Source organism: Echeneis naucrates, chromosome 12 (assembly GCF_900963305.1).
Source record: "Echeneis naucrates chromosome 12, fEcheNa1.1, whole genome shotgun sequence".
NCBI classification, from domain to species: Eukaryota; Metazoa; Chordata; class Actinopteri; order Carangiformes; family Echeneidae; genus Echeneis; species Echeneis naucrates.
The window spans coordinates 2,801,042-2,824,897 of record NC_042522.1 but is presented as its reverse complement, the minus strand read 5'-3'; the positions used below and the strand labels follow the sequence as shown (position 1 = coordinate 2,824,897).

At 38.5% G+C, this 23,856-nt stretch overlaps 1 protein-coding gene across 11 annotated transcripts in view; it reads right to left on the bottom strand.

Annotated features, from left to right (window-relative positions):
- Positions 1-666: 666 nt before the first annotated feature.
- tcf4 (transcription factor 4) overlaps positions 667-23,856 on the bottom strand; it is a 197,530-nt gene continuing 174,340 nt past the window's right edge. For 4 of the 11 annotated variants that reach the window (XM_029516636.1, XM_029516634.1, XM_029516637.1 and 1 more), the window contains 5 exons: positions 15,070-15,208; positions 10,858-11,023; positions 8,613-8,842; positions 7,232-7,379; positions 667-4,851 (listed from right to left, as the gene is read on the bottom strand). In XM_029516636.1, coding sequence (XP_029372496.1) covers positions 4,803-4,851; positions 7,232-7,379; positions 8,613-8,842; positions 10,858-11,023; positions 15,070-15,208 — 732 coding nt within the window. In that variant the 3' untranslated portion in view covers positions 667-4,802. Of the gene's footprint in view, positions 4,852-7,196; positions 7,380-8,612; positions 8,843-10,857; positions 11,024-15,069; positions 15,209-23,856 lie in introns of all 11 variants that reach the window. The other 7 variants (XM_029516635.1, XM_029516640.1, XM_029516645.1 and 4 more) reach the window with 3 other exon arrangements.

Genomic DNA, 23,856 nt, shown 5'->3' with positions numbered 1-23,856 from the left:
AGTAAACCAGTTCGATTCTGCTCCTAATTTCAGCAACTAAACATTTGCTAGTGTGTTTTCGACTTCTGTGTTTTCAAGTAATACTTAAATTGGACATCATGAGAAAAACCTCTTTATTTCAATTTGAAAAGTAGATGTTTTTGTCAATGACTTCAACGACCCCTTCTCAAAGATGGCTTGTATCAGCTCTGACAGGATTGATTCTTGGTGCAGAGAAAGACAATAACTGGACTTACACCCCAGATGGTTGGCAACCAAAACCACATACAGTACTGAGCACCACTGACTGAAAGTAAAAGTTGGCACCTGGCTACTGTAACTGGACAAATACAACCCCACTAAAACTCAAAATGAAGTTCATCATCATCATCGCCTCTCGCTGATGAGCCCTGACCCCACAGAAAATGTTGTATGACTATTTACACATTTCTCTGCAAAAAATACAATTAAAAATGGTTATGTGATGAGGCATGGAGAATTGAACAAATATCATATATCTTTGTGATGTATGATTCCTCCCTTTTACCCTCAGAAATGTTCCGCACAGATATATATATATATATAAAAAAAAAAAAAAAAGAGAGAGAGAAGAGGAGTAAAAAAAAGAAGATTTTGGAACTTTTGACCTCACTACATTTTCCATGTGACACATTTTTTCAACACACACTGAATTTTACTTTTTTCATCTTTTAACAAAAAAACCAATACAACATATTTCTAAAACACAAAATAACAACAGTCTACATGTAAAAATATAACTTTTACATACACAATTTCAAAATAATGGTAAAGTTTGCCATTTTGTTGCATACAATTTACAAACGTCTGTGTGTTGTTGCCTTGGATTGATAGCAGTGAATGCAGCTGATGGTACTCCAGTCCCATTTTGTCCTGTGTGGGGTGCCGTATTAGTCAGAGGGTGTTGTCACGGCAACAACAAAGAACACAACAAAGTCAGTTGAAAATTTATAACACTGAGGGGCCTCGCCAACTTCTGCCAGTTCAGTCTTTGAGAAAATAATTCCTCCCCAAGCAAACACTCCTTCGCAACACAAAATAAAAAAATAACAGAAAACGGCACCCTCCTTATATATCGTATATATTTTTTGTACATTTATATATAGATTGATTTATTCAAATAGATTCTTCTCCAGTTTCCGTGCCTTCCTTTTGATTGATTTGATTTTAACTGTGTCAAAATGACCACCAACAGAAAACTGCTGTTGGACAGAGAATTGTAATTGTTTTTTTGTTTTGTTTTTGTTTTTAGTTTTTTTTACATTTTCTGTAATAGACATGTAAACCAGAACAGACAAATAAAAGGTAATAAGAGAAAAGATTCTTAAAAAAAAAAACAAAAAAACAAACAAACAAAAAAAAAAACAGAGAAAGAGAGAGAGAGAGAGAAAGAGTACAGAAAGAAAATCGGTTTTACAACATACAACCACACACTTTGTACTGAAGACTACATTGGCTTACGATCAAGCCGATCAAATATTGATAAAAAGCTGATAAGCTATAATACAAGAAGAGACGCGTTGTTCACCATGGAAACAGGGATAGGGCTTGGAACAGGAAAATGAGGTTGGGGGGTTTTGGAGGACTTTAGGACAGGAAGGATTGGGACGGGGGTTTGTCTTGCTAAATCAAGCGTCTGTCCCATTGGCTTAAAGCCAGAACACGCTGTCTACTTACATATAAGCGTACAGTACATTAAATACAGTTTTGTTTTTTTATCCAAAAAATACTTTTTTTTCCTTTTTAGCTTTTTTTAAATTCCCAGGTCTGGTAAAAAACCTGACTGCATAGAACCTAACGACTAAGAACAGGTGTCCCTAACCTTGCATCCTATTAAAAGACCAGGTAAATGTCCTCCTCTGGTAACTCGAATGATATGAACTCTAAAAAGGCACATTGGTAGAAGTGTGAATGTTCAAATTGCATCTGCGGGACCGCTTAGGTGGGGCAAGAGGCTGGGGAGAGGCGGGTAGGATTTGAGTTTAGGGCAAATAAGGCTAGGGTCAGCAGAGAAGACAGTTTTGGGACTGGGGATTAAACATAAGCCTGGACTGGGGTGGGGGTGAAAGGGGACTTTCTGAGTGACACCAGAAACCTACGAATGTTACTGCAGGTATTCTAACAAAGCTTCAGTTTTGCTTCAGTCTTCCTAACCTATCCGCTGCTCATTAATTTGTTTCTTTGTCCACCTGCATGCAGTGGCGACTTTTGCCCATCACCTTGTTCTCATCCTGACTTTCCCAAACTTGTCCGTCTGGTTAATGAGCTTGAAACACTGGTTTAACTCGAGAGACTAACACTGGACAGAAGCAGCTAAGCCTGCTACGTGTGGCTGATGGACATCTGAAACTTTAAAGCTTTTCCTTATCTGGCTGTCATAAATGGGGCCTACTTTGGTCTTAGAGGAATATAAACTGCTTTTGACTCTTCTGCAAACCTTACTTATTTAACTAACCAGTCCAGAATATTCCTTCTAAACCCTCTACTGAGTCCCTTTCCTTAACAGGAATCCCCTTCTGACTGCAGAACTCCTTAACATTTTGGCATTAACAATGCAACAGATGCCACTAGAAAAGTAGACTATTGCAGTTGCTTGTGTATTCACCAATCATCACTGAGCGGGTCAACACCACTGGGTCAAAGATCAAGAATTTCATTGGACCTTTTAGCAGTTCAATGAGACGTTGCAGATGGTTGCTGCAACAGACACCTCAACAAATATGTCTATTATTTTGCAAAACATAAAGTGTCAATCAGAAAGCCCCTCCCCCCAAAGTTGGTTCCTGGGGCAGGGGAGAAGTCTGCAGTTGGGTAAAGGTTCAGGGCTATGATTGGACAGGCACTAAACAAGGGAAATGAGGGAAGTGAGTGAACCCAATACAGGAATGCTCTGACTGCTGCTGCTTGGCCCGTAGAAGAAAAATATGCACCCCTCACCCCAATGATTGTTCCCTTGCTTCCTCTGCAGCATCATCACCATTTAAACCTCCAAATTCTGGTTTGTCTTCATCTCTCCATCAGACTCTAACTCCTCAAGATGATGGCCTGCCCTCAATCATGCTTTTCCCTGATAACCCCACCTCTTATAGTTTAGACCTTCAGAACCTTGGGAGCACTGGATTCAACTAGAGCAATTGTGATTCAGGGAATGTGCTAAACATGGAATAGAATTCACTTCAGTGCTCAGTCCAGCCCTTTTTTTTCATTTGCCCATCCACGTTCCTGCCTTTTCCTTGATCTATCCAACTTCAAATATTCACCCAATTTCAACGCTATTTTCAAACTCTAGCATCCTCTGGCAGTGGCTGAATATCAGACAGAGGACTTTGATTTTAATTGTAGTGTTTGACAGAGCTTTCTGGTTGTCATTATTCTTGCATCAGCATTAAGAACCTTCAACAAAGATCTCAAAAGAAGATTCCAAGAAAACGTTTGCCTTTCTGCTGCAATGTGAAGCACACTTTTGCATTACTCCATTATTATAGCTCCCTGCCTTGGTTCTAATTCCTCTGCTTCTGTAATTTAAACGCCATAAACCCTCTGATTAATTTACTCAATGATTGATTCTCTTAGTATTATCTTCCTTCCAATAGATACACACGGGCAATTGGTAACTGGTAACTGTTCTCTATTTGTGTTCACACTAAGAATATATCAGTTGTATGTGTTTTTGTCGTAGTCCCAAAGTTGATTTTAGACTGTTAGCATAAAAAACATAAACAATGTTTATGTTTGTTTTGCACTTACAATCTAAGTGTTTGGGAGGGAATGCATTAGAAGGGGCGAGAAGAAGTTGGCCCTATTTCTTGTTTAGCCTTGCTTATCTGTGATATTCAAAATGAAATTTGTGAAATTGGTTTTTGTTAAGATCACACAACAATTCAAACATTTCCAAAAAGCAGTTGGGCCACATCAGATTTTGCTTCCTAATCACCACTTCAATTTAGATGATACTTCAAGACGTGGTTTGTGAGGGGATGTGTGATTGTGCAGCCTGCTTCCGAGACACTTCTTGGAAATGTCCTGCTCTTTTCCTAGTTCTATTTATGTTGCTTCTCCGTGTGTATCTATCTGACCGGTTTGCATCCAAAAGGAGATCAGGCACAGCTTCATCCACAGTGTGGCGTTAGATTGCCATTCAGTCAGAGAAGCGCTTAGGCTGCGTCAACAGCTGCGCAATGTTAGTAAAAAAAAAAAAAAAACTAAACTAAACAAAACAGAAAAACAGAAAACAAAACAAAACAAAAAATCTCTTTAAACACTTTGTGATATGTTTTGTTCCATTCTGAACAACCCTCTCCAACTCCTGGCCTCCTCACTGCCCTAGTCCAAGTTTTCCTCATTTTTCCTTTTCTGATATCTATATAGATTCATGTATATAAATATATGAATCTATATAGATATCACCCTTTTGTTCTGTAAAACTAGGAATGCTAATAAAACAATTAATAGAAGAAGAATTGGATGATGTGATTCCAAAGACTTGAGTCCATTGCTGTCACTCCATGTGAAAAGCTCCCCCTAACTGCCACTTTGTAGCAGCCATGTTACGGTGGCCGTTTTAACGTCTCCACAAAGTAGCATCCAGCTCACTTTAGCTGGAGATGCAAAGTGATGAAAGTGACTAATGTGACTCGGCAGTTTGTGTTCTGGACAGAAGAAGGGACAAAGGCGAAGAGGAGGTTAAGAGACGACAGATGAGAGGAGAGAAAGAGGCTGATCTTATTGGTCAGGCTGTTGCAACAACGGGTTTGATCGAGTGCTGGGTTGTCATGGAAACACTGTCAGAGGAAGTGGTCACTCATCATCTTGATGAACTCTGGCACCTTAGACCTGGAGATACAAAGAAAAGAATAAAGAAAGAGACATAAGGAATCAATACATTGTAGACACAAACACATGGAAATAAATAGTTCAATCCTAAATTTTGGCTAATGTCTTTTTGCGGTTGCACTTTTTAATACATCCCAGTACAACAATAAGGTTAAAGGTATCAAGTCTGTCCTGTCATATGCAAAAAATCTAGTAAGGCCCAATTAGTGCTGTACGATATTATGATATATATCATAGTGCAATATAAAAATGTCTACCGTAGGATATAATGCTCAATAGTTTATATCACAATTTTAACGTGTGAGCTATTGGGTTAGCTCGACTAATATAACTGCTTTGTGATGCCATTTTTACGCCACAGAGAGCATAGTGGAAATAGAACCAACAGAAGTGGCGAAAAGTCAGACACCGACCAGACAGTGGTAATCTGCAAAACATGCCACCAATAAGTCGTTACTAGCCACTCGGAACAGGTCTAATCTTTTCTATCACTGAAAGACACGACATGAAGAACAGTAGAGATGGTGTTAAAATATGCCAAAAAGACTAGACTCAAAAAAAGAAAATTAACCGATTCATGCATTACTTGAAAACCAATTGCATTAGATATTTTGAACGGCATTTGACCATTTAATATTTGCGTTTTCTTTATTTTATTTTTTATTGTTTAAATTGTGTTGTCCTTTTATATGTAAAATATGTGTTTTATAAATACTAGGAGAAAAGATAAGAGAAAATGCCATTCAATTACTGCGTATACTGTATATACATCATTTTAAGAAAAAATACTATATAGGGATGTATATCGTTATCAGGAAATGAAGGTACCTATATCAGGACATATATTTTTGTCCATATCGCACAGCACTGGGCCCACCCATTGCCGTGGGTTCATTTTCAGAGAGCATGATTATGCTCAACATAAACAAAGGCTGCTCTAATTAGAAATATTGTCATTTCAGCTGCACAACTTTTTATTTTGGTTTTTTAAGCATCAGATAGGTTTTAGATGTTTAGAGGAGTTTACTGCATGGACCACTCAAAGCTTACAGTATCTTCGTGTTCTTATCTGTGACTACACAGCAACCGGTGATAACCGGTACATAGTTAGGTCAGCCAGTTTTGCCAAATGCAGAATATAAAAGCTTCCCTGTGGTGCAGATTTTGGTACTTGGGATCCAACTCCCAGTGAGGCCATTAATGTGTTGATTCAACGCATTTATGACGTCACTAATACTTTCATACAGAGATACATGGAGACAGAAAAAAAGACTTCACGCTGTCTCTTTCACTGACGCATCTCCAGATAAACCATGTGTGGCTTTGACTTAGGATTGTTCCTGATCTAGGACCTTTTGATACCACAAGGCTACAAAACATTAGAAAACAAGCTCAACTTCACAATTAACTCGAACCACATGCAAGCACAAACACAATCTGACTGTTACGAGAGAGCAAAGTTGTTGAGCCAAGAACACCAATGACACATTTCCAGTAAAAAGCAGCGACAAACGCAGTCACACATTACACACATTAAAATCACACTTACTGCCAATCTGTTGTTAAAATGTACCAAGACCAGACAGAAACTAACTGTGTTTTGAGCCAGCCATAGTATCATCAGCTCCGTGCAATTTTAACTGTCAGGAACTGAATCACAAATTCATTCAAATCATATTAGATGAAATTTATTTACATGTTGTCTGTGTAAGTTTTAAATTAATTTTGATCTGTTTAAAACTGGTTTATATATTTATATTTATTTATACAACAGGGAATTTGTTTCTAGATTTTATCTGCAACATTCTATAATTAACAAAAATGTATAATGAAATTATACAGTTAATATAACTATCCAAATCCAAATAAATACATATCTGCTTTTTTGTTAACTTTTAAAAAACAGGATTTGTTGCTTTCCCTCATCAATTACAATTATCTTCGTTTGACTGAGATTTCAAAGTGTATCTTGGCAGCTGTAATGTGTAATTCTAATCTTATTTAAGTAAATGATCAAAACGTACACAGACAACACATGGATGGATCTCAGACAACTGAAGGATAATTGATAACCAATCCCATCATCTGAGATGAAGTGGAATTTATTTCACTGGAATCGAAATGTAAAGGAGAAAATAAACTAGTAACTTCAACTTAATGTCACGTGAGGCTTATTATTTTATTTATTTATTTTTTTTGGTATGTGTATGATTTCCAATCACCTGGTGTGTCATGATTTGACAAAATTGTTGAAGTTTCTGAACTGGTTTCTGTATTAGGAATTCTTTTGTTTGTTTGAATTAAAGGTACAACAGCAGATTAGTTTATAAGTGAAATCTTCTGACCATTCAGGGGGGGAGTAGATGTTGCTGCGTTTTACATTTGTCCCATGGGGTTTGACCCATCGCCCATGGCAGCAGCGGCATGGTGCGCGGCGGCAAGTGACAAGGGAGTTCCGTCCGACGTCACAGTCACTTTCTCCTCCTCACGGCGCTTCAGACAGGCTGCTTTGGGGTTCAGGTTTCTCTCTGGGAGGAAGAGGAGACAGGCCCTTACTATCATTTCAAAGCTGCGTCTTTAGTCTCACTTTTCAGAGATGTTTCTTTCACCGGGGTCACTCACTCAGCAGTGAGCCTCATTCCAAAAACCTCACTCTGGTTCAAGTCAATCAACAGGTTCCACTGCTGCCCTCTCCTGGAGATGCTGGAGTGCTACATTTGCTGTTTGCTCTCAGTTCAACCTCTTGAGCCCTGACCTCCGCCTTAAATTTTTTCTCAGCAGCTTTACAGTTTGAATACAGGGACCTTATGCACATTACATTACTTCCTTTGCGCTCATCAAAATGCTGACTGCTTTTAACAGCTTGTAATGGGACCTCCTGGTAAATGAAAGAAATTAGTTTGTAAAGACAAATCCACTGGTAAATCAGACACAATTAAAAAAGCTGCTGCCAAACCTTAGGAATCCCATAAAAACAACAATATTTATAAAGGTATTTTAACTTATTTATAACAGGCTCATTCAACTTTAACAGACAAGGCGCTATTTTAAAACTGCTGTTTTAATTCTACAGCATTATCAACACCAACAAATTTGAAGAGGTAAAGTAATTTCATCAAATAGCTGTAGTTTAAAGCAAATCTAGAGACGGTATTTGTTCTTGTTACTAGGTGTTTGGCAGCAGGCTTCTGTGTTTGTGGGTTAGGGTTAGGGTGTGGGGGCTAGTTCTAGGGTTAGCGCTGTGATGTCTTTTTCATGGTTTTGGGAAAACAGAAGAATGCAAAGACACTTTGCCGAGGAATCTCACATTCATAACATCACAACACAACATTATCATGTCATAACATCAGGACTAATAAAACTAACAAGATTTATCAACTTGGACTGCAATTCCAAGGAACAAACTGGCGGGTCACATTAGATAGATAAATGCCAAAAAATTATTTAAAATCACAATCACTCCCAACTAGAACTTTGTCAAATGTGCAGGTGCTTGACTTTGTAGAATTTGCAGAATTTCCCTCAAGGGATTAATGAAGTATTTCTGATTCTGATCTGATATAATGTATAAATATAAACTCTACTCTATCATATGATGGATCAATTGACCAATAGCATACAGTATATCAGTGATTTGATCATAATGACATAATCACATGAGTAGAGTCTCTATTTTAACAGGCCAATTTGCAAATAAATAAGAATAAACTCTGGAGCAGTGTTCAAAGGTTTATATTGTTGCATCTTTAAATGGAACTGACCTCGCACTTGTTGCTCCAGACTTAGGATGACCGCCACGGCTTGATGCAGGATCAGCAACTTGGTCTGAGGTTTGTCGCTCTTCAGGTGCAACTGAACCATCCTGCCCAGTTCCTTGAATGCCTCATTGATATCGCGGACGCGCAGGCGCTCCCGTGCATTGTTGGCCATCCTTCGTTCTCGCTCTCGCTCCATTTTCTGCTCGGGAGACAGGTCCTCATCATCGTTGTTGCTATGGAGACCAATTATGAGGACCAGGAGTAGAAAAGACAAAAGAACACAGGGGATGAGGATAAAGATGTGTCATGATATTTCACAATTCTTGGTTTACCTTTGCAATGAAAGATGAAATGTCTACTTTTTAAAAGGGATTTGAGTGACAGTTTGCTTTCCTTAAAATTCATTTAAATATAGCAACTGATCCCTGTTTCCTAAAGTTTGTTTATCAGGCTTCAGACTGTTTTTATTATTCTCTTTGTAGGGGAGATGACAGGTTTCTTATGGGTGGGTCTATCATGTCTGCATCTTTGGAGCTATTGGGTTTTATTGTCAGTATATATAGAATATACACTAGAGTATATATAATATGGTATTAAGAATAATAAGGTATCAAAACAGAGTCTGAATGAGTTCCAATTGTGGTAATATAATTTTTCTTCATCCTGAACATAATCAACTGGTTTTAATTCACATTACACAATGTAGGATATTTCTTATGATCTGAAGGTGACGCTGGCCTTATTTTGTAGTAACCAATAAGTCTTTGTTTTCTTTTTGCTTTGTCATGAACAGAATTTCACATTTTTATTATTATTGTTAGATATTGCAATCATCATTATTAAATGATTATTCCCTGGGGTGTAGCTCAGTGGTAGAGTGCATGCTTTGCATGCACAGGTTCTGGGTTTAAACCTCAGCTACAATGCAAACTTGGGGAAAGTTGTGGCAGGAATGGCATCCAGTGTAAAAACTGCAGCCAAATCAATCATGCAAGTCTGACTTGCTGTGGTGACCCCAAATAGGGACAAGGCTAAAGAGGGAAGTCTCAAATCATTAAAGGATAAAATCCTTTAATGATTTGAGACCAGGTTTGGTAAAATCCACACCTCCAGATTTTTCTCATTTTCATCATCATCATCATCATCATTATCATAATAACCATCATCATTATCATCATCATCATCATGACCACCACCATCATATACAATCTTGGGGTTTGGGAACCAAATGTTTCTGATCTTATTTGACCTCCACGTGCAAATTAGACTTGATAAACAGTTCATGTTTATCGATGGAGGGATAAAGGCTGCTCAGCTGCACACAGCACAGGAAACCAACACCTCATATGTTTCAGTTCATTCTTTTGGTTCAAAGCGAACACCGTTGTCAATCAAAACCCATTTTTTTTCCAACAGCAGATAGGGATCTCATCGCTTCAGTTCATGTTGGTTTTCCAGTCCTGAATGTAAGGCAGTGCTTCTTTGAGAATATTGACTGTTGGCCCTACTCTCTTGTGTGAGAAACAGTTAAAACCAGGCTCAAGACCATGGAGAGACTGACAGGATCAATTAACCTCGTGTCCACCAAGAATCCCTCCTCCTCTCTAAACTGCACTGCCCTTGATTTAGTAAGATCGACAGAGGCAGTGTTAAAAACAGGAAAGATAATTGGTGGACACGGATATTTCATGTACAAGGTGTCTCTATATTAACTGATTTATTTAACTGCTTCTCATCACACTTGGTCACTTCATCAAAGTCCAGAGGCTGGTTCCCAAAACACTCATGAGCTTTCGTCCTTCCTCGTGTCCTTTCCCGCAATAAATAAATAAATAAATAAATAAAATACATATAAACTAAACTATACAAAACTACAACTTATTTTTTACTTAATGGGCCATTGGCCTTGACCTTGTGGTTACTATCCATTGGTGAAATGAATAATTACACAATAAAAAAAAAAATATTTAAGTATCATTACCATAAGAGGGTGTTACCATAATGCGAAGTGAAGACTACATGTAGGTGTTCATCTTTCTGTTAATCTATTTCTATTTAGATTATGTTTGTCCCAGGAGGTGCTGGTTGGAGACATGTTACTCAGAAAATGAAAGACTCTCCTGGAGAGTTTTTGTTTGTCAATATGGACAACGAGGAAGGTCTCTCCACGGACGTATTTTGGGAAGATGTGTGCCAGCCCAGCCGAGGGTTTTGATGGAAGCGAACAATCTGGGGTGGGCGGGGTTACCTAGATCTTGACCTCTCAATAGCTTTTAGCTCCTTGGCATCGACGTCCTCCTTCTTGGGGTCTAGGGGCTTTGCATCCTGTAGGAGGTTCTCGTCACCCTCATCCTCAGACTTGATCTCTGAGCTGACAGAGGAGGTGCTCTGACCCTGAAGGCCTCCTGACAGAGCTACAGGAGGAGACAGGGGAGTTCAAAGATGCATGCAAATTAGTGGAACATACTGTATGACTACTTATACCAGCTGCACAGACTTGACTAGAGACTGTGAGATGCAAGTCTTCCCTTCCCATCATCCTTTTAGGTAGCAGCCTAAAAATAAGACTAAAGGGACATTGAAGGAGTCATTCAGATGTAATTATGTCCTTGTGAAGTCCCCTATTTTTCTTACTTTGCCACTTTTACTGTAAAGCGATGGTCTCAGTGAGCATCAGAACTGCTTTTCAGATGGTTAGATGGTTTCAGAAAAGCCCTCCTGCCCTCAAACCTTTTCCATTTTGGGTTAGTTCTGTAACAGCCTGTAACGCTGTGACTGAGGCTCTGTACTGAGGTGACTGAGGAGTGAAGAATTTTTATTCCTTTCATTGTGTCACTTCCCATTTGAAAAACAGAGTTTAGCACTATGAACAATAGAAGTAGCCCTGGTGATGTGCTGTGTGTCACTACATCACCGAGTAGCTTAAAAAAAAAACCTTTTGGTAGCAGAGGAAAATTATACAACTCAAATGAGTTGCTTTATAGAATCAATAGAGAAATGGCCTGTTCAGTCATTGACCTTGGGTGTCTCGTCCCACATGCTGTAAATTCTGAGAAAAAATAAAGCTTCACTACAAAGGAAAACCACACAAAGTAAGGTGACAATACAACTGGACTAATTCATTCTCCTGGTTTGCTGTAAACAGAAGAGGTGCCAAAAATGCACGATATTGGCAGCGGTTGGTTGGTTGGGTGGTTAAAGCACATGTCATGTTATTGCAGCTTCTCCATTTTGATTCCAGGCTGAGACCTACAGGTCATTCCCCTCTCCCTCTGTTTCCTGTCAGCCTCTCTGCCATGTACTAATTGAAAAAATAAAAAGGCATAAAAAGCCTAAAAAATAATAAGAATTAAAAACATTGATCACATACAATCAATTCACAAACTAATGGGAAAAAAGCTGCATCTCCTACTTGAGATGTAAAGAAACTTGTAGCAAAGATGTGCCTGCAAAGTGCGTCACTGTTCACTCCATCTACGAAACCCCATAAAAACATTACTGTACCCGATTAAATTCAGTAAAAAGAGGTGAACACTGGTATCTGGTGTCACTTGTTACCAATTCAAAACAAAAACACTCTCAGGCTAGTGATTCTGATGTAATGTTTGAATGCCCCATGGTTTCTTCTTGTACCAACATAAAGTCAACGCAGCTGATTTTAAAGTTGGCTTAAAAGATGGCGGCATGGAGCTGTGGTGAAAATGTACAGTGTGTGGCCCTTTTCTCCTCTGAATAGCCACATAGCCTTTATTTGATGTTGGCCTAGATCTACCATTGGGGCGCTGCCAACATCTCCGTCAACAAAAAGCACACACACACACACACATCTGCCGGCCATCTTGGATCTTTGTTTGCCTGACTGGGGGCATTTTGTGTGCAGCCTGTATTTAATTTGTGTGTTTTTCTATACAATTATTGAGTATGTGCAGAGCCTTAAATAGACTTAAAACTGTGAAAAGTGACTTTGTGTTCCACAGGCTGATGCACACTGACACCGGAGGAGACAGAGCACTAAATTTGGGGCAGAAACTTCCTCCATAGCTATTGTGTTTTCTGTGGCTGTGTGATAGCTCCAGATGGCGTATGGCACAACTCTGATCATGCTAAACACTGGAGAAGTGATAAAATGTAGTAAATCCAAAGAGGTCAGTATGCAGGCTGTCCCTTAATGAATTGCACAAAGGAAATGGTGGATTTCTGATATCTGAAAACCAACACAGGCACCAAAACCTTTTCTCAACTATAACCTAATTTTTTTTAAGTTAATTATTTTTATCCCCTATAATGTTGTTGTTTTTGTTGTCATTTTTGTTATGTTATAATTGGTATATGGTATATTTTGTATGTATTGTGTATAAGTGTTATCTTATTACTGTAAGACCTGTTAGGATTTTGGTCAGTGTTGTGTTTTCTCTGTTTTCATTACTGATTTGATCAGTTAGTTAATCAGGATTTAGCAGCCAGTGAATCAGACCTGGAAAACAGTGGCCACTGTTAATCAAACCACACTGACACAATCTAGATCAAGCATTGACTTTTAGAGTTCAACTATATAAATTAGGCCTACAGATGTGTTTTGCCTTTGTAGTGAATATTTAATGAAGCCAAATGTAAAATATCTTATGTCTGGGTGTATAACTGCGTGTCTATGGGATAATGCTACTCTCACTTGATTTACTTGCTCACTTAACATTTTCCCTAATGAGTTTATGGCCTCAGTCACCAGTTTCAAGTCTTCAATACAACACGACGTGCATTTTTTAAATGGTAGTCTCATTTAGAGGAAAATAAACCATAAATCAGAGTATGTGTTAGGTGGCCATGCTACTGTATGATTGAAAAACTATATCACTCAATCAGGATAGAGTGCAGAGCAGGTCATATGGTTGAAGATGACTGTCAACCAAACATGAGTGACATCTGTGACCCAGGATCCACAGGGATTACATACATTCTGGATCTTTATACAAATGGTGTAAAACCACCATCATTTGTGTACACTAACATAAATACGAATTAAGTTAGTATATAGTACCTTAGTATATTTATTATTGAAATCAGCCACCTTGCTCTAGAGAGATAAAAATGAGTTTGATAGCATTAAAGTCCTATAAATCTAAGCACGATCAAAATAACAAAAATGTTTACCCTTCATAATTGTTTTAAAATGGAGAGCTCAAAAAACACAGTTCTGCCCCTGCATTAGCCTTTGCTGCCAAAAACGTTTTAATATCCTTTATTTACAACCCCCCCCCACCTCACACACACACACACATCCACCCTGAAACGTGTGTGAGTGTGAGTTATGGATGGATGGAGGAATAAGGAACAACTTCTGGCTGAGTGTGTGTGTGTCTTTCTCTCTCACCTCATTACACACTTGGCTCTGGTCGCTGCTGGCTCAACTTTGCTGCCAGCAGACTCATTTTCAGCCTTTAAAAACGAGCTCAGGGCTAATTTGCTCCACAGTGCACTCATATACACTCTTACTCCTCCACATCGCATACTGTACATTTTTTAGCTTCTCTTTCCGCTATGGCAGCAAAGCCAAGGGTCGCCAGCTGAGACCTGACTGCAGCTCATGCAGCTCTTGACATTTCGATCCTTGTTCTGTGAAGGTTCCATCTGCTTCACCTTTTTTCTTGTTGCTGCTGTTATTTGAATGCGTAGGGGTCTTGAAAATGCAGTTAATGCAGATGAATTTAATGACAAAATTAAACTATATCCACCTAATCTTTTGGTTTGTTGTGACTAACAATGCTCACCCAACATGTTTTCATTGAGTTCAAGTGATACAATTGAAGCTAGTCCGTTTTGCTGCTGAGAATGCAGCTTGGAAAGATGAGTAGAGAAGAGAACGAGGAGCTCATAACTTTTCTTCACAGTACTGCTTTCCCCATGTAATCACTTCTTTCTCCCATCATCTCATCTTTCTTCTTTTCTTCATTGTCCCTTTCGCTCCTTGCTCCCAGTGTTATTCTGCCCCATTTTGGACTTGTCTGTCCTTCTCATCTTTTCTTTTTCCCTCATTTTCCTTATATTTAAATATATTGCACACACCGTAACAAAAACATCAATAACAAAAATAATTATAATAGGTCTTAATTTTAGTTTTCTTGTTATTATTATTACTAGATTTTTTATATATATATATATATATATATTTATCTTTGGTGTTTGTGTGCACCAGTGTATAATAGGATACCAGTGGGATGGCTGTGCCTTCATGAAGAAAAACAACAGATGCCAGCACCGTTTGTCCATCACTGACTCTTTGTTTGTGCCTTTCTCTTGTTGTTATTTACAAAGTACATGAATACACATATTGCCTGTTGTCTGTTTATGTTTGAAAATTGAGTGACGGATGACATCAAAAGAGGTCATCCTTGCAGAATACCCTTCCTGACTGTGGGGTCATTGGTTGCTGATTGTCCCTATGTGTGTGATTGCAGGGGCTTACCGCGGTAGGGGTCGGGCTGGCTGAGGTCTGGCGAGGTGGCAGACTGAACCGGCAGCTGAGGCACCGGCACCTGACCCGCCATTGAGTGCCCACCCCGCAAACTGCCCACGCCACCACCATCTTCTCTGTGAGAACCCACCTGGGGAAAAAAGAAGGAAGAGACACAAAGATGTCAGAGAGGATTTCATGTGAGTGGTTAATACTGTAAAACGCCGGTGTCAGCTGAGTCCAGATGTGGTCTGAACCTGACTTCAGCAGGTCGTTGGGATTCATAGTGATTAACATGAATAAACAGTCAAAATGTGGAAAAAAAAGACGATTTTCTCTCCTTCCTGTACCTGAAAAATGGCATGCGCAGCGTCATGTTTAAAGCTTTGCTTTACATGTATAACAGTGACTGCATGCTATCACATGTAATGTACTGTGTGGGAGGAAGCTCCATGAATTATATTTATATAGTTTTTATTCATCTTCATCTTCTACCACTTAGCCAGGCCCTAACCACTCTGCTGCCATCCTGCCCCGACCTGCACACATTTTCTTCATAATTCATTTTATTAATTATTTTAGTAGGTAATTAAACAAAGCATTGACTTATTTCTTTGTGTGTAATATTACATTTTGTTGTAATTTTTTATGTTTATGACGCTTTGTACTGAACACAGTATGACTAGAACATTAGTTTTACTAAACTTATTTTGTGCAATTTAAACTGATATAATTTCTTCCTTTCTTGCTCTCTCCACATGTAGTTTAATCTTCGGCCAGTTGAGGGCATTGTCTACCTTTTTATGTCACTGAAGCGCTTCGACACTCTGTCCCTCTTTCTCACTCACTGTTCCTCTAGATGTTTTTTCCTTCTCCATTTTGTCCTCTTCAGTATAGCTCAGGTGGGCAAAGCATGATTTGCTCTGATCCCTGATTGCATGTGTGTGTTTTTGCACGTGTGTCTGTGTTGGTGTGAGAAAGCTGTAGAGAAAGAGAATTAGTAAATCTCTGTGTGTGTCTTAGTACGAGTTCATATCCGCATGTCTGACATGTATATTTACTGTTTTTCTAGCTGCCTCCTTGTTTTTCATGTGTGTTTTCAATTAATACTGTAGGGTGTTGCAAGTGTGTGTGTGTGTGTGTGTGTGTATTTGTGTGGACAGATGGATAGGATTCAGGCAAGCAGACACACAAATACACACACACGAAAGCACAACAACTGACAATTATCTTAATGCCCATATGTTTAATTGTGGGATTTCTAATTCCCAGAGCACCAAGCAGCTTCCAGCAGGGACTCACTGTTTTGGCACGAGATGCGCTTGCTTTATATGAGTGTGTGTGTTGTGTGTTGTGTGCACGTGTGTGTGATGCCAGCCTCCTTATTGCATCCTGTGGTTCAGAGGAGTCTCTCTCTCTCTCACCCTCCGTCTCCCAAGCTTTGTTTTACTTTCAACATCTCAGCAGGACAGTTGCTTGATATGAATCTTGATTTATTCACATCACTAAAATGTAAAGAGTCATGTGGCAGCAATATCTCCAAACACTGCGACAGAGTTCAGAGCAGCAGTGAGCTAAGGACACAGTGTGGCGGGTCTTTAATAGCACGATAATCAGACTGAATTGCCATTTCATTTCAATCCATTATTCAGCCTGACACCAGGCTCATGCTAGCTGGTATTTTCTTTTAGGTGGTGGTGGGGTTATTTTGCTTTGATTTATTAGCAGTAGTATCTTTTTCTTTAATTAAATAACTAAAGCCACATGAGTTTTATAACCTATGTTTCTGGCTCAGGAATATGATCTTCAACAATTAATATTAAAATCATTGCTGAAACTGAGATCTTGTGTTTAAGAAATGCTTGTGGAGGCCCTGACCTCCAGCTTTTACTGCAAACTGCAGACACAAAATGTGTTAAACAATTTTGTAACAACTGTAAACGCTCACTTTTCCAGTTGGAGGAAACAGCTGGCATCAGAGGAGTAAACCAACCAACTTTCTGATTTTGCTGTTTCTGCCTTTATTAGTGTACAAAATTAACTGTACAACTTTGTTCAGGATTTGTACCAAAGGTAAAACAAAAACTGTTTCGACTCAATTGAAACTGTTTTTTGTAACAGTTGCAACAGTTTGCAACAAGATCAGCTAGTATAGAACTTGAACTTGATTTTCTAATGAGCTTTGGAAGGAGAGGAATGAATGTCATACTGTAGTCCTTGTTCAACATTAATCAAATGTGGATTCAGGTCAAATTCAGAAGTCATAGCAGCTTAGTTATTCTACTGAAGGACAGACAAAACTAGTGGTTTGTAAAGATAAAGAGAAGACAAACAGGGGTGACTGGCTTTCAATGGGGCAGTTAATGATCGGTGCAAATCTTCTTCTCCAACATGTTACTCTGATGTATAACAATTATGTTTAGCTTTGTGTGTGTATTTGTCAGCAAAGAATTTTAAATGCCATATATAACCCGCATCTTCACTGACTGATGTGCTGTATGACGACTACTGTAAATAAAGTTGTTTCAGCTGGCTGTCAGACAGCTCTTGCCCACCACATACTCTCGCTCCATGTAAATATCACAAAATGTCTCCCAGCTTGTCAGTAGTGTGCGCATGTATGTGTGTGTGTGTTTGAAATGGAGTGTCCTCGTTCTATCTGCCCCCTTATTTATTATTTGCCTCTTGTTTTTCTTTCTGTTGTTTCTTTCCGTTCTCTGCCTTTCATCAGTGCCTTGATTCCCAAATGTAAAATGGCAGCAGAGAGGGAGATAGAGAGGGCGGCCTACATTTTTAATGGAGGGCTTTTATATTTTAACGAGCCTTCCTTCTCCCTGCCTTAATTTAGTTCGATGAGGAGGGAAGACAAGGAGACAGACGGAGGAGAAAAATATAAATAAATTATACAGAAACTGATCTGCTGCTGGTGTAGCTCCAATATTGCTGCCACACCCACAACATGGATGAATGAGTGAAAGGATTTCGATTTACTATCAACAGGTAGATTTCTTTTATCACTTTAATAATGAAATGCTGAAACAGCAGGAGAAAAAAAGCTTGTAAGTATTAAGTACTTGAATTAAGTTTTTTTTATCAGTGTTCACATTTCTTTTGATATATGTCAGTGCTGCATTCAAGGTCACGCAAACATCTGTGATGGTTTCTATGGAAAGAGGAAATGTTGTTCTGCCTTAAAAAAGTCACTGTGTAGCAGCCAACTCTCTAAACTCAGATGCCAGAGTGCCATTGAATGCACCAACTGGGAGACCAAAATGGGCTCTGCTCTCATCTATATTACCATGCTACAATGAGATAAGAAAGGAAAAAGTGTTTTGGAAATCTGGAAATCCAACACTGTCGTTGACCTTCACATTAACTAAGCACTATTCTCTCCACAACATCCTGAGAGATGGTGTGGTGTACCAAACACAACTTAGTTGCATCAGAATAAACCAGCAGGGACCTACAGGGTCCTGTTCACGTCAGCACCTTGACAAAAACACAAAACTTAATTTCATAGGTTTCATATTGTGCCATATTTGCTGATTTCAGGAAAAATTAAATCAAACCTGTGGTTTTAGTTGAAACACTGAGGGATGATTTGGAAAATGTTGTGATTTATTGGTAGTAAAGCAACTAAAACATACAAAAGTGTTGCGTGTGACTATTGCACTAGTGCACTATTGAAACTTCCCTGACTAATCACACTATTTATATACTGCAGCAAGTACAGGGAAAGGTAAACAACACGTAAAGATATTAGTCTATCTAAAATATCTATGAGATTCAGAGAGCTAAAGTTGAATTTTTACTGCGGCACAGCAAACACATACTGGGGAAGATGATTGCCCATGTTTGGTACAATCAGCACATCCCCATCTTACACACAAACAATAAGGACAACAGGGTTTGAACATCCTGTCCGCACTGTCCAAACCACTGACCCCCTGAGCCACAGCTGCTTGGGGACAGAGTACAGCAGTGATGGTCACTATCCAGTTGTTGGTAGCTGGTTATTTCTACTCTATATTTTATCTAATTAACTTTAACACCATTTCACTGCTTATTAGTGGATTTTCCACTTCTTCTGTCAGCTGGTTCGTGTATAGAGACAGAGACAGAGGAGGAGATGCTGAGTAAATGTCATCTGCAATGATGTTAATCAGTGCAAAGTGTGTTCATTTAATATGTATGTGTGTGTGTGTGTTTGTGTGTAGTGCGCTGATTACAGGGAATTTCTGGGTCACACACTTTTTGTCTTTTGCTCTAAAGGACATGCACACACACACAGAGAAAGAGTTTCTGTCATGGCGTTGTAAACAGTAGGGACAAGTCTGTGTCTGTGTCGGTCTGAGGGGAGAAAAATCAACTGTGCCAATTTGCCAACTCTGTAAATTTTAATATTTCACCCTATATTAGATGCATTTCTGCAATTTTCATGTGTCATTTTCGATTATTTTTGTGGTCGGGAAAAACAAAAAACAAAAACAAATACTCGAAAAGAGGAAAGATTCCTGACAGAAGGGGAGGAAAAGATCTAAGACGAAGCAAGAAGATGAAAGGATATTTAAATATTTCAAGCTTGTCTTGACACTGGAGTAAATAAAGGTCATTCAAATATTCAGGGTGCATCCTTTGAGAAGCAAAACGTGGGCAGAATACTTCCATTCAATTTCTGTAAATGATCAATTATCCTTCAATATTCAATTGTACATTTGGTCATGACTCTAATGAAACTGAAACTGCACCCATGCCACAGCAGCCACATTGGACCTTGATTATAAAATTTGCTTCAACAGGAAACAAGCAACTTTGTGCACTCCAAATGTAAACTTCATCACCTGAGTTCCTCGAATATATGAACACAGCAGGAAAAATTAAATTAAGTAAAATTATGATCTACTGCCAGCTATAAGTGTAAATTCTTTTAAATCAACTTTTTCAGTCCAGACAAGGACGAGATGTTTTTCAGATGAACAAATTAGTGTTTTCTTTAAAATGTACTGAATTGAACATAATTTAAACTAAGACAGAGGAGGATGAATGTTTCTTGAGGGTGTACTTATAATTAAAAGAAAACCAAAACAGCGCTAACTACAGTTCATTTCTGTAGATGTGATAAACAAGTGTACATTGCATATTTCAACTGGAGTCTGCACTGGCTTGGAACAGTCCCTCCTCTGTGCAAACTCAACACTTGACAGAAAGCACCTGCTGTGGCAACATCAACACGCACACACATTGAGCACTCAGTGTTGAGGTTGGACGTCCATGGGGGGAAAAGTACAGCAATATTTTCCAGTAGTTGGATATGTATGTTTTTTTTTCTTGTTTCTCTCCATGTAATGAACAGATTAAAGAATGACAGACACTAAAAGTAATTTACAGTAAAAAAAAAAAAAAAAAAAAAACAGAGGAAAATGAGAGCAGGGGTGAGAAGGAAGCTCGGGGATGTGTCATTTGGTAAAGTGAAACATTCTTGTCAATGTAAAATCCATCTGGATAATCTGTAAATACAAAATGAAAGAGTTTTGAGAATTTTTCTTGTGAGCTGTTTGTTGCATGTAAGGAATTTTAAATATGCTCCTTGATGTCTAGTTTCTGAATTGATTTAAATGGGCAAGCCCAGCATTAACTCATCTGTATTTAGAGGGCGTCATATTCACGTTTGATTTTAAAATGATTATTACACTTTAAAGCACATTTGTTGTCATATCTATACTTTCATAAATATAATAATATAATAATGAAGGTTAGTGTTAGATCCCATTGAACACTGAATGCTAAAGGTGTGTTACACATTTGCATTTTTCTTTCATTTGAGATAAAGTTTACGTCTTCAGATCACTGCTGCTAATATAAGTCTACTATGTCACTTTTTGTCATTTCTTTTGTTCCATCTGAGACTCAAACACATAGTATTCAGCGGAACTCAAGTTCATGGACTTATCCTTATCAACATGAGGCTACAGTACCAACAGATGCTCAACGGTCACAATCTCTCTATCCTATAAACATTCATCCCACAGCTTTTTAATACAAACAGTGAAGACACTGACGCATTGCTATCATACTATAGCAGTATATAGTAGTCCAGTAATTTATTCTCTCAGCAACATACATGTTGAGGAGACCAGCTGCCCACGATTGTCAAATGAATGGGAACTACAGAGTAGACGAACATGCTGTTTTAAACTTAACAAAAACAAAACAAGAAAGTAATACTTTTCTGAAAGCATTGTTGTTTTTTTTTTATTTATGGTTGTTTATCTCAAGGTGAACAGTGGGAGGTCAGGGATAGCTATGATATCATTGAATGAATTAGAAGCAGAACAAATAGAATTATATATATATATATATATATATATATATAATTCTATTTGTTCTATACCCACTACACTGTGCTCCAAAATAAATAAAAAATGTAAGTAATGCAAAGAACTGTTTGTTTCCTACTTGTTTCCACCAGCCATAAGTTGTGTATGTGTGTGTGTGGTGGTGTGTGGTCGTCAGCAGACCGCAGGTTACTTTGACCCACAGGAACAAAGAGCAGTGTCCAGGTCAAGAGGGGCTCGCAGTGGATGTCTGTTTCAACAGGAAACTGACACAGGGGGTGTTTGATTTCCATGAAAAAAATTGATGATTATGTTGTTTCTATTTTCCCTGACCATCATTATTGTAACTGTGACCACAAAGATCAAATTATGTTGAAGAAGTAAATCAAAATACCTTTGTGTCTTCACCTAACCAAGCCATAACTATAGCCAACTGTAAAAAAGGCATTTATGTTGTATCTATTATCCATGACCATCTCAGGGGGCTATTCACATTGTTACTGTTGTAACCATGACAAAGACCTCAACTTAATCAAGCCATGACTTGTTATTACAGTAACCACGTGTTATGCCGTTGGGGCCCTAATTCAGGAGACAATCTGATGGGCCATACCAAAGGGTGGAAGAAATCTACCTGTGCAGTTTGTCAGGTTGGAGGACTGATGAACATTGTACAAGTCATTTTAAAAGCTGAAAGTGTTGACTTAACTGGTGAAGTGTTTTACTGGACAGACTTTCCACAGATTGCTGAATGTCATCGGGTAAAGATTAGTTCCATATAGTTTTGGCCATTAAGTTTTAGAGGAGTTTTTGAATTATGCTTTATCAAGGAATTTCATCATTAATAGAATTATCAGAGTGGTATTGGAGCTAAATAGAGAGCAGACCTTTTCTTCCAGCTCATAGGAGTAAATTCAGTGACCGAGAGAGGAGCAGAGCTGCAAAGCATTAAAAGGCATTAATGTGTTTTACGGCAAAGTGATACAGATTATGATCCATTTCACTTAATGCAACATGCTTAATGGAGAGAGAGAGAAACATTTTTCTGCCTTAACCTTTCCCCCCGTTTACAGAGTCACCATCCGCACTGAGCTGACAGACAGTAAAATAACTAGCGCGAGTTAAACATCATCATGAGAGGCAGACAGCAGAACAAACCTTTCGCACAGACTCTGGACAGTCATATATGTTTTTCCTCTTCATTTTGTTTTAAGTTACAATAAGCTAAAAGACAAGTCAGCCTGTACCTCTACTGCTGTTTTATGCTTCCTAAAGACAATATAAAGTGAAATGACAAAAGAACATATTGAAATCCGCATGGGCATTGTGTGTGTATGTACCTCTGTATCAGTGTGTATGCATGCATTGGGTTGTGTGTACAATGCATTCCTGACGATGTATATGTCTCTCTTCCTCTCTCTCTCCCCCACATCAGTCTACCACCTGTTTTCCCAGAGTTATGACCTCAGCCTGCAGGCTTCTCTCCCTAACACTGCCAAACTACATACAGCTGTGTGTGTGTGTGTGTGTGTTTATGAATGGGTGAGTGAGAGAGGAAAAGAGAGGTAAGGAAAGATAAAACATGCATAATGAAGTAAACATGCAGTTAAACGTGTGTCAAAAAATTGGTAAAGACATGAAACAGAATAAATACTGCATGAAAAGAACATGAAGAAGAGACAGTAAGTCACTGAAACATAGAAAAGAAAAGCATAGTATAAAAGATCAAAAAATCATGGGGGATTGGAAAAGGAAGAAATGTAAACCTGAAAAAAAAAACAAAAGAAAGATTGATAAGTAAAAGGAAAAACTATCAGAGAGAGAGAGAGAGGGCTAGACTTTGTGCATGGGGAACACACAAAAAGTTTTAGTGCAAGCACAATGGCTTCATTGTAATTTTAAAGATGACATCCCTCTTGCTCGGCTTTTTCTGTCTCTCTTTTTTAACATTTATATTGAGTCTCATCTTAGTTCAGACTTCCTGTTTACACTGTCTGCACTGCATACATACTGCACATGCCTAGGCCTTGATATTCACTTCAGTACTGTTTAAATATCAAACACCACACACGGAAAGCCTGGTGTCAGGATTGAGCAAAAGTAGCAAACATAATTTGCCACACAGTACATCATATATACATTTTAAATAATCATGTGCTTGATAATGAGGAACAAGACTCCCTACAATGTGAGTGGGCTGCTTGGGTCCCCACAATGTGACGTTAACCAGCATAAAGCCTTCAGTGTGTGTGTGCAGTCATAGAGCTGGAGTGTTTTCCGACTTACAGTAATGAGTCTGTTTTTCTTTTAGCCCATAATACAGAGGCCAAATAAACACACACATAGAGGCCCTAATGACAACACACAGAGCAATTTATGAGAGCCTGTGTGTATGTGTGTGTGTGTGTGTGTGTATTAATAGGACCAGAAGTAAACATTGTGTTTTCAGTCCACATCCTTCACT